The sequence below is a fragment of the Strongylocentrotus purpuratus genome, unplaced genomic scaffold (genome assembly GCF_000002235.5).
Source record: "Strongylocentrotus purpuratus isolate Spur 01 unplaced genomic scaffold, Spur_5.0 spur5_contig_851, whole genome shotgun sequence".
In the NCBI taxonomy this organism is placed as follows: domain Eukaryota; kingdom Metazoa; phylum Echinodermata; class Echinoidea; order Camarodonta; family Strongylocentrotidae; genus Strongylocentrotus; species Strongylocentrotus purpuratus.
In genome coordinates, this window is record NW_022145559.1 from 246,145 (window position 1) to 258,284 (window position 12,140).

Here is a 12,140-nt window from a genome sequence, read left to right on the forward strand (position 1 = left end):
TACGAATCAATGCTAATGGATGACTTGGAAGTCGTAAAAAAGGGTTGTTTTCTTCTAACCTTCAAGAAAATTAATGCAATAGCAACTTTTTTGGAAAAATCAACCAAAGGCAATTAAAAAAAATTCACTAACCTTTTGCATCACCTATTGAAATGTACTAGCGTGACAATGGCATGATTTATACAGAGCATACCATCCATATTGAAATTGTCCTTCAGTTAATCATATCTGATTGATACATGTCTGTATTAAAAAACCAATTACACACATACACACCCATTCAGTTGATAAGTTAGAGTAATTGTGATCATATTCAGACCTCTAACGGATATTATATTGATGCTGGTAATGAAAATCGTATGACTTGATGAAAATTGGTATTAAATGAATATATTACCAGTGTCTATCTCACTTTCACTTTTCAATTATCTAAGCTCAGTCCATCAAGCATGGATCGTCCCTCTATTGTTTCATGACCTTCCTTCCCTGTCTCCTATTCCCAATGATGAACCTCACCATTAATCTGACTTCAATTTCCATAAATCCATAATTCGCCATGCAACATGATCGGTGAGACTACCGCATGAGCTCACCCTTTTTTCTTTGCTGCATTAACTGCCATCTGTCATGTCTTTCTCATAACCACATAAATCTTCCTTCCTGAAGATTCACTTCATAAAGTTTTTCTTCATGAAGAAAAGATTTCATAATTGTAAAATGTGTGCCTGTATTAAAGTAAAAGGGGTTGAATTTCAAACCAACATGTTGAATTTCAAACCAACATGTTGAATTTCAAACCAACATGTTGAATTTCAAACCAACATGTTGAATTTCAAACCAACATGTTGAATTTCAAACCAACATGTTGAATTTCAAACCAACATGTTGAATATCAAACCAACATGGTGAATTTCAAACCAACATGTACAAAAAGTTTCCAGTGAAAGATCATTTATATACATGTATGGGATTATATTGAAAGAAGTTCATCAGTTTCTAAGATATTTCTAATACCACATCAAATGTCAGACGCTTTTATCAAGGCTGAAGATAATGCCGTTGCAATTCTAAAATATTCAGCATTTGATGGAATGAATCAACTCAACCTTTATATTTCTTTAGTCCACAGATTTGTTTCATAATGTGCGGCTAAAATCCCTTTTGATGAATTTGTTTGTGTCTGACAAGTGGGAGGTCTAGAGAAGCTAGGCATATTTATCATTTCTCTGAAATCAAAACCCTCAAAAAGATGGCAGACATTTATGTTTAAAAATACTACACTGTCAAAAGAAGATACTATATGAGCTCGCTTTTCAGCTGCTTTGAAGCAGCATTAAACTTGTCTCATCATAACTCTCTTCTCTCAGTCTTACTTCTTCTGTTGCAGGTTTGAACAGGACCTTGTACAAATGTATAATTTCCACATTTCCAGGTATGTACATGTAGAATAATATAAAACTGTGATGAATTTGATTTTCACTCCTGTTTATTTCATTTCAAAATTGATTTTTCTCTCTGTTCAGCAAAACCAAGTGAACTCCTTGACATTATTCACAAAACCATCAAATGTACAAGTTCGCAGACATCCCGTTGAAACATGTGTATTAGAATAAAAATTGATTTGGACGTTTGTAAACTTCAGGGGTGATAGTGAGCACTAAACAAAAAAAGAGGGTTTTTGTTTTCCCCTCAACCACACCCCCCTTGAGTAAAAAAAAAAAGAAGAGGATTCGTGGGGAAAAAATGGCATCTTACAACATTCCCCCCTTTCGAGCAAAAAATTGGGGGAAAAAGGGACAAAATAGGGAAGAATAGAGAAGATATGGGGGAAATCGGGGAAATCAGGAAAATCAGGATGAAATAGGGAAGAAAAAAAATCTGGTTTTTATCAGGCCTGAGACTTGTACATACACATGGAGCAAATATTTGTGAAACCATGCCCCGGTTCATGTACCCCTAAAAGGTTGTTCATACATGATGCGGTAAACCTCCACACACAAAAAAAAATGCATCAGGTTTTTTATGTGTAAATGAATGACAACTGCAAGCAGCAAAAGTCCTGTACGTATTCACTATCTCTGTGTAATTATAAGATACAGAAACGTGAAGTGTATTACACCTTACATCATAATAAAACACTGTGGTTTTGCCACGTTATTTCTGAAGGTGGCATAATACTGCTATCACTTATTGCTTTCACTTGAATGCTTCTCATCCCCACATAAAATCAATCAGGGAGAGAACTAATCAACTTGAACGTATCATACTTCATATGACTGCCTCAATGTTTGGTCACATTATATCAATCTAAGGGTGACTCAAACACCAGCTTAGCAGCTGCATGGCTTCATTTACATCATAACTTTCACTCTCTAGCTCTCTTAAAGGTATTACAAAGTTTTGGCCTGGGGTTATGAATTTGGTTCAAATGAACATATTGGAAGCATATGCGTTCCTACAATATTCATTGAACGTTGTCCCGGTTGAAATCAAGTCTAAAGTTATGAAATTATAAATAATAAACTCTTTATGTTGTATAGCTCCCTCTCAAGGTCAAGATATCAATTTAGCTAAGAAAAATGTTTCTTGACTAAAATCGACCGATTAGCTATTCCCGTTTGGAAATTACACATCACAACGACATATTCTGAGATTTTCATGGTCGCAGCTACAATTGTACGGCCGTAGGCGCTATTTGAAATTTATCAAAAATTTACCGGGAGCACCGGTAAATTTTTATATTCAATTTTTTTTGAGAACATAAGTGTTTTAGGGGCTAATTTTTTCAGTGCTTATAATACATTAACAGGGGCATCCAAATATATCAAAATTGTAAAGATTCACTATCCACCCAATTTTCAAAATTTCCCAAAACTTTGTATTACCTTTAACTCTCTTTCCATCATAGACCTCATTCTTTCCTTCATCTCTCTCTCTCTCTCTCCTTCATTTCTCTCTCTTTTCTCTATCTCTCTCTCTTTCCTCTATCTCGCTCTCTCTTTCCTTTAACTCTTGCACACTCTCATCTTATAACACAAAACTTTGAGTGAATATATGTGTACAGTGTAGAATAATTGTTGCCATTCACAGTAGCCATTATTTACATGTTTTTCTTACAAAACCTTTTTTTTTTGCAGCTATTAATATACTGCGCAATAAAATGAATGAGCCTTAATTTGGTGTCATTTAAATTTGAGCCCCATGTTTGATAGTATCATGAAGAAAGGTTAGCATTTGTGGCTGCATACGATCTGGTGAATACCACCTTCTTCTTTCGTCTTAGGTCTACAAACGTTATAATAAACTTGTAGACCCGCATGTCAAGATGCATTAACATCACCAAACTGGAATGCTTACATACATGAAACACAGTATGTGGGACCTACATGTAAGGTCCAATGCACCATTAATCCAGTCTAGCTTGCATACCAGACAGGTTATATACCACATAATGGGGATTCCCCGTGGAGTTGACTGTAAACGGTTTAATCTTGATCACCGGCCTGAGGGTGATTCAGACCCACTTCACATTGACAAACAAATACAGCTTTCTCTACAAGTTTATCTTATGTTTGGAGACTGAACAAAGTTAAAGGGGCATGTTCCCCGTATTCCAGAGGGCGTTCAAAATACGTGCGCGCTGGCAGATGGTGCTATAGCTGCCTATTGACACCAACAGAATATGACTCTTACGCAGATGGCATGTTCCGATAACTACACTGGCGGGAACGTGCCCCTTTAACTTGTATCATTTTACACAGAGTCAGCAGCTTGTTGGCTCCAACTGGATGATAGATTCATGTACCCGGAATAATAATAATAATAATAGTTGTAATAGTTGTAATACTAAGAAGAATATCAACAATAATGATAGTAGTAATAATAATAACAATAATAGTAGTAATAAACTAGATGGAACTTCGACTGCGCGCAGTCGAAAATGATGCCTCCGTCATAGAGCAATTTTACAAACCAAAACAGAAGAAATTTTTCGAATTCAAGTTCAATTGTAATCCATTAACAGGTTCTCAGAATATTGTGATTACAAGCTATTTTTGCATACATAATGAGCCCATGACCTTTGACCTTATGAACCAAGAATCTACTCAGTTCATTGGCTCTGCAAGAAACATACATGACCTAAGTTGGCAGGAATCCATCAATCGGTTCTTGAGATAACGCGATCACGAGCTGTTTTTGCATATATAATGTGCCCTGTGGCCTTTGACCTTTGACCTTGTGACCCCTACATCTAATCAGTTCATCGGCTCTGCAAGTAACATACATGACCTAAGTTTGGCAGCAATCCATCAATCGGTTCTTCAGATAACGCGATCACAAGCTCGTTTTGCATACATAATGAGCCCTGTGGCCTTTGACCTTTGACCTCGTGACCTCAAAATCTAATCAGTTTTTCGGCTTTGCAAGTAACATACATGACCTAAGTTTGGCAGCAATCCATCAATCGGTTCTTCAGATAACGCGATCACGAGCTCGTTTTTGCATACATAATGAGCCCTGTGACCTTTGACCTTTGACCTCGTGACCCTAAAATCTAATAAGTTCATCGGCTCTACAAGATACATACATGACCAAAGTTTGGCAGGAATCCATCAACCAGTTCTTCAGATAACGCGATCACGAGCTCGTTTTGCATACATAATGAGCCCTGGGACCTTTGACCTTTGACCTCGTGACCCCAAAATCTAATCAGTTCATCGGCTCTACAAGATACATACATGACCAAAGTTTGGCAGGAATCCATCAACCAGTTCTTCAGATAACGCGATCACGAGCTCGTTTTGCATACATAATGAGCCCTGTGACCTTTGACCTTTGACCTCGTGACCCCAAAATCTAATCAGTTCATCGGCTCTACAAGATACATACATGACCAAAGTTTGGCAGGAATCCATCAACCAGTTCTTCAGATAACGCGATCACGAGCTCGTTTTGCATACATAATGAGCCCTGTGACCTTTGACCTTTGAGTTCGTAACCCCAAAATCTAATCAGTTCATCGGCTCTACAAGATACATACATGACCAAAGTTTGGCAGGAATCCATCAACCAGTTCTTCAGATAACGCGATCACGAGAACGGGACGTACGTACGTACAGACGTACGTACGTACGTACGTACGTACGGACGTACGGACGGACGGACAACCCGAAAACATAATGCCTCCGGCTACTTCGTAACGGAGGCATAAAAATAATAACAATACTAATAGTAGTTATGAAAATAATAATAATAATAATAGCAAATGCACTCATATCCATCAAAAGGAATGTTCAAAAACATGTGAATAACAGTTAAGAAAATTCAGATAACAATAGATAATAATCAGAAAAATAATTATGGAAATAAAGTGAAAGATTTTTATTTTTGACATAAAATAGGTTTTCAACTTTCTTTGGAGCAATTTTAGAGTTCCAAAGAATCCAAAGTCATCCCATCTCCTCTTTGTTCTGGGTTCTTTAAGATTTGTGGAAAATCATTAAAGAAATCATCAAAGACTTTTTTTTTTTATTTATTTATTTCCACATGTGGGGTGGATTGCCCTTTCAACTTAACTTGATTTTCAAAGGGGTCCACAATTTTCAAAGGGGTCCACTCAAAGACTCAAAAGCAGTGTAAGCATCACTTTGCATCATTGTGAAGTCAGCTGTCATGTATTTTGATCAGTCACTGTCCTCAGTTTACTCATAAACCTGTTGTACGTTTATGATTTACTGTATGACTATCAGCATGTTTCTATTAGAAGCCATTATCCGGTTAATGGCCGATAAGGGATAAATTCTGCCTAATAGAAACTCACTTTCTCCGCCATTATCCGGATAATGGCTGTGAGAGCTGTGACGCGTTCACGAGCAAAATTATTCTTCTTTTAGAAGGATAATGCAGGGGAAGCTAACTGGATAACGTAGGTAGAAACACACCCCGTTCCAATTGAGTGCACATAACGGAGAGAAACCGAAAATCGGAGTGATCACGTGATCGGAATATTTACCCCGACGCGCACGAAACTAAAATCCCAGTTTGACCTAGCAGTCCCACAATACTTTGTGGTGACCTTAGCCAGAGTTCAATGAAACTTTATTCATGGCCTTTTAGTTTTCACCCGCGTAATCGGAGCAGTGTATTTATCCAGATAATGCGCGTTGATAGAAACTGCCCTTCCCTGGCATCATACGCTATTTTCTGGAAAACATTTTAAACAGATAAATTCAGTATAACTAACAGAAACACGCTGTATGAGATACGTCATTAAGTCATCACATGACACACTTGCTGATGGTGTTCTCACGCGGTTTTCCAGGACTCATTTCAGTGGTTGGTGGATGAGGGTTCAGGGTGAATAACTACAATGTATAGTTGAAGAGGAGTGAAGGAGGGGCAAGGTTATGAAGTGGACGACGGTAGGTGAGCAGTATTAATACACAGGGGAGTTAGTGCTCTAGATTCTGTTTGAACTTTTGATATAATGATTCAATCAGCTAGATGTTCGTTTGATGAAATGGTTTAACTTGTATTGTTCAGAGACATTAAAGATAAACTTAAGTTCTGGTGAAAAGAAAAGAAAATGAATCCTCAAAGAATCAAACGAAAGTTACACTGAATGTTCAAGATTACAAATAAATGTCATTTGCCAAACAATTTTGGTAAAGGTAGAAATGTATACTGGCTGAATAATGACCATACATGTAGAAAGATAAGGAAATCAAGATAAGGAAATCAAGGTAAGTAGCCCCAACACCATTTGTGTATTCCCATATACATCTTTCTGTGTACAGTGCTTGTTACTTTACCAAGACTGGGCTAAATTTATAATGATTTGGATGACTCTGGAACCTTGCAGTACACACCAATACTTACATGCTACATGATCAACTTGTTCTGATCCATTCCACACCTTTTCTTTCACAATGCAATCGCATGACCAGAACTCAACTTTAACTTTAATACTCAAAACACAGGCAATCTGACAATCTCCTCGACTAGTAAGGCATTCAGGGAATTGCTTGATTTGTTCCTCTTGTCCATGTAAAAGAGTAGGCCGGGTTAGTCACATAAAAAGCTATTGCTGAATATTTTGTTTTTTGCCTTCATATTTTGTTATCAATGTGAAAAGGCCTTTTCTTTGTTACATAGACCATATGAATTGGGTTATTATATTGTCCAAAGACTAATTCCTAGTCCCATGTGCTCCGAAATCCAGTGTGATTTTCCATCTTCAGAATATATCAATTGTCCCTCTATGTTATCCGGAACAAACAACTGATCACTCCCATAAATATTCAATAATTCATATTAACATCTTGTCTCAAGTGAATTGTCCTTTTCCTTGTTACATAGACCATACAAATCAGGTTATTGTATTCTCCAAAGAGCGTGATTACCGTTTGCTACTTGTTATAATTCCTAGTCCCATGTGCCTCCACATACGCTCTGATGTCCCATCTTCAGAATATATAAATTGTCCGTCTACGTAATCTGGAACAAACAACCGATCACTCCCATAAACATTCAATAATTTATATGAAAGGGATAGTTGAGTTCTGTTGCAGAGGGCGCTACACAAAATAATTTCAAATTCGGTTTAGAGACGGCTGAAATAATAATGAGAATTTTACTTACAGCAATGACATCTCCTTCGGTGATGGACCAGAATGCTTTGCAGAACCTGATGTCCGACTTATTGGTGATGTCTAAGATCTGCTTGCCTCTCGCTTCGGGATTCGTCAGGTACCTGCCGCTAAAAACCAGAAAGAAATAAGCACCAGAAAGTGGTGCAATTTGACACAGTGAAGGGGGCTTGTGTAGTGTTGGGTGTTAGTGTTAATGATATTCAAGTGTTAGGATATATACATGTAGCTCCCAATGTTAATTTTCATAGATAAGGGGGCTTGTGTGGTGTCAGGTGTTAGTGTTAAATAATAAATCCCATTGTACAAATTGACACAATAAAGGTGGTTTAGCGTCCAGTGTAGTGTTAATGATATATCTTATGTACATGTATAAGGCTGATGAGGCTTGAGTGAAAGTGTAATAACTTTTTGTAATGGTGGTGGATCATCAATTTGGTTAGTATATTTTATTCCTTTATCAAAAATGCTGCTAACACCATCGTTTTAGGGTGCTGTGTTTAGCTACCAAACTGATGTGTTACAATACAGCCTCCTTAATCTCAATAGCACTGGTAGAGCTTTATAATTTTATTAGAATTCACCAAACTCCAACACCGAGAATGAAAATACCAAATGTGGTCATGAGTTTAGTGCTATCATCTGCCAATTTAGAAATATAATAACAGTGTAGGTTGTTGTGTTTGCAATGTAACTGTTAGTAATGTCCATGCATTCTTTGTTTCTATTTTATATATTACTGTATCATTTCTCATCATGAATACCTTCACAGACCACATTAAAGGTATTACAAAGTTTTGGTATGGGGTCATGAATTTGGTTCAAATGAACATATTGGAAGCATAATTATGCGATCCTACAATATACAGTGATCGTTGTCGCAGTCGAAATCGAGTCTAAAGTTGTGAAATGTTAGATAATAAACTGTTTATGTTGTATAGCTCCCTCTCAAGGTCAATATATCAATTAAGCTATAAAACAATGTTTCTTGACTAAAATCGACCGATTAGCTATTCCTGTTTGGAAATTATATATCACAACTACATATTCTGAGATTTTCATGGTCGCAGCTACCATTATACGGCTGTATTCGCTATTCGAAATTTATCAAAATTTACCGGGAGCACCGATAAATTTTTATATTCAATTTTTCTCAAAAGCAGAAGAGTTTTAGGGGCTAAAGTTTCTGGTGCTTATAATACATCCACAGGGGCATCCAAATATATCAAAATTGTAAAGAATCCCTATCCGGCCATTTCCAAAATTTCCCAAAACTTTGTATTACCTTTAAGCAAAGTTTTTTTAATAGTGATCCAAGAAAATCCCCCTCTCTTTCTCTCCTATGAAAAATTCACAATATTTCATGTTAGTAAACAAATTATTTTGATATAAAGCAAACCGAACTTAATATACCATTACTCTAGTCTACAAGTAATTAGTTCACCAATACATAAACATGTACAATAATGAATACACGTTCTAATAATGAAATTGATTGAGAAAGTAAAATAAAGCATGCATTGTATCTAAAATATTGATAAATATTAATTTATATTGTATATTGATATACTTCAGAGAGTAGCAATATAATAAGCAGGGAAACTTGGGGGGAAATAGCCGATATTTATTGTTTTGCTGTACTTTTTGTGACCTACACATAAATGTACATGAGCTCAAATCAGGAACACCTTTGAGCATTTCTACAGAATAGAAATTGCAATATTGTAATTATTTTAAGTTGTAATGGAATCATTTAAAGAAAACAAAAATCAGCCAATCAATAAAAAGCTTCATTTTCAAAGGGATATCAAGATCAAACACTTGCAATTGTTTTTACTTTAGAAGATCTAAAAAAATGATATTTAATTTAATAAAATGTAAAATGATATACTACAGGTATCTACAAATGTAGACAGGTGCGAAAAGCTTCGTACTTTAACACAGGAGAAACAGCCTTCTGACTCTGACCAGACGTACATGTATGTCTAGCAACTGAAGACAATCAGATCAAGTATGGATTAATTCCTCTATCTGCTCATGCATGCTGTGTAACGTGGATCATATACAACCAATGTAGGCGACTAGGCCCGAATTCACGAAGGAGGTTTAAATGTAGCCCATAGTTTAAATCCTCATTTACATGACCCATGGTCTAAAATTCATGTAATTCAACGCATACACAATCAGAGGTCTGACATTAGATATGTGCAAGGCAAGGTACGCTTTATATCTTGCGCTAATTTTAGACCATGGGTTTATGTGAAATGAAGATTTAAACCATGGGTTAAATTTAAACTTTCTTAGGGAATTCGGGCCTATAAGGTTTTAAAATAATGTTTTTAAATAATATTAAACATGAATGTGCCACTATAGTGTATTAATTCTGATTTCTTTTCTTTCTGTTTCATCACTTTCACAGTTACTTTGACCATAACTAGCATGGGGTAAACTTTTCATGTAACTTTTCACACCTATTGTATTCAGATTACAAAAAGAAAAAAGGATAACATAAGAGTACAGTTTTCTAATTCTGTTAAGGGATATACATGTACCACCAAGGAACACAGAGTTGGTTAAATTGATATTTCCAATACAGCCCATAATACTCATAATAAGGATTAGTTTTTTTAATAATATGCCTATTCCATATAATGCAACGTGTGGAGTATTAATGTCCAGTTGAAAAGAATATTCAATACAGAACTCTACAAGTGTAAACTAACAATTTTAGTGGGATTCAGGTTAACATATAAAGGAAAATCCAACCGTAATTATAGAAAATATTTTTTACGAGAGCAGAATATCAGAGACGCAGACTCGTGAAAGTTTGAAAGAAATCAAACAGAAAATAAGAAAGTTGTTAATTGTTACATGTTGTGATCATTATTTACGGGAATTTCAATTTGGTATGATACTGCATGTAGTGCCGGACAACTTTCCCATTTGTTCTCACACACAAAATAAATAAAACACCAAGTTTTCAAAACATAAAACTCAGGAGGGTTTTTGTTTTTTCACTTCCTAACAAAAAAATTAATAGTGCCCAAGGAAAGAAGGCGCTTAGGAGAATTTGGAAATGATTGATATATTTGTACATGACAAATGATATAGCTGTCTATGACTACGTCACAATCCACTGACCAAATTGCCAATTTGAGAATCACATCCACCTAGTGATCTCATATTAAAGGTAAAGACCAGTATTGGAAATGCCCCAATTTCAAAAAATGAAATGGAAGCTCTCATTACCAATCATGTGAAAGAATATGTTTTGACTAATACATGATGATAAAAAATTTGCCGGGAAACCGCCTACTAATTCATATATTTGGTAAATTTGTCTCTCTCATGGTCTGTGAGAGATATAGGGTAGTCCCATATACATCTTTCTGTGTATAGTGCTTGTAACTTTACGAAGAATGGGCCAAATTTCTTATCATTTTGATGATTCCAGAACCTTGCAGATGCTAGATGCTAGATGATCAACCTTTTCTGATCGATTCCACAACGTTTCTTTCACAATGCAATCGCATGACCATAACTGGTCTTTACCTTTAAAAACATTCATAACTCTCTTATTATTGGTCCAATTTGTTTCAAACTTTCTCCTCTCTGTTTCTCTTTATTTTCTGCTTTCATAACAGTTGGATTGCCCTTTGAATGCTGCACCCTGTACCATCATAAGTAGAATGGAGTATATATGTAATTGGTAAGCATTATACATGTATATTAGCATTACCTTTTTGATTGTCTTGGCCTGAATCTGATAAAGTAAGGTGTACATGTAAATGTAATTTTAACAAGTGGACGTTGTATGCTAATGTGTACAACATTGTAAATGCATGATTATGCAGACTGGTTTAACATTCTGACTGTGTACTGGTACCCTTTATTCATACAAGTGTATATCACAAATTTACAGTAATTATTTGTTTCTACATGTATCTTGTGTAAAATTTGATATTCTTGCTTTAGATCACTGTGCAAATTTTAGAACTGACATAATTGGCATTGAAACTTTGATACAGTTGTACACGACATCTAAAACATACAGCACTTTGTCTATGAAAATTCATTACTGTACATATTACAGAGACAATAACAAAAGAACATTTTGTTTAGTCTGTAAATGTTACCAATATATTTAATGTCACAAAGTATGCATGCAATCTGTGTGTCTTTTTATTCATGAAAATCTGATATGATCGAGGACTTGTTGGAACAGTAGAATTATATAAATCGTCAGCTGTGCAATCTAAAGACATCAGGGCTCTGGAACATATAATGCAGAGATGCCAACCTCTTGACACAAAAAAAACAGACTGACTATCCTAAAATATCAGTAAAATTTCAGGAAAATGTTTTTGCTCTTTCATTAAAATATAATGAGAAAATTTCAAAGCAAAGTTTGTGTTGGGGTTGTGGGGGTTTACTTGTACATGTTTCTATGTGATTCCACTATTTTTATGGGTTAAAAAATAACTTTTTTTG

At 35.6% G+C, this 12,140-nt stretch overlaps 1 protein-coding gene across 2 annotated transcripts in view; it reads right to left on the minus strand.

Moving 5' to 3' along the window:
• LOC115928003 (hormone-sensitive lipase-like) overlaps positions 1-12,140 on the minus strand; it is a 66,452-nt gene that overhangs the window by 37,627 nt on the left and 16,685 nt on the right. The window contains exons 3-4 of one of the 2 annotated variants that reach the window (XM_030994496.1): positions 11,389-11,412; positions 7,642-7,759 (exon numbers count right to left, since the gene is read on the minus strand). In XM_030994496.1, the coding sequence (XP_030850356.1) occupies positions 7,642-7,759; positions 11,389-11,412 (142 nt within the window). The remainder of the gene's footprint in view (positions 1-7,641; positions 7,760-11,388; positions 11,413-12,140) is intronic. The other variant, XM_030994501.1, reaches the window with a different exon arrangement.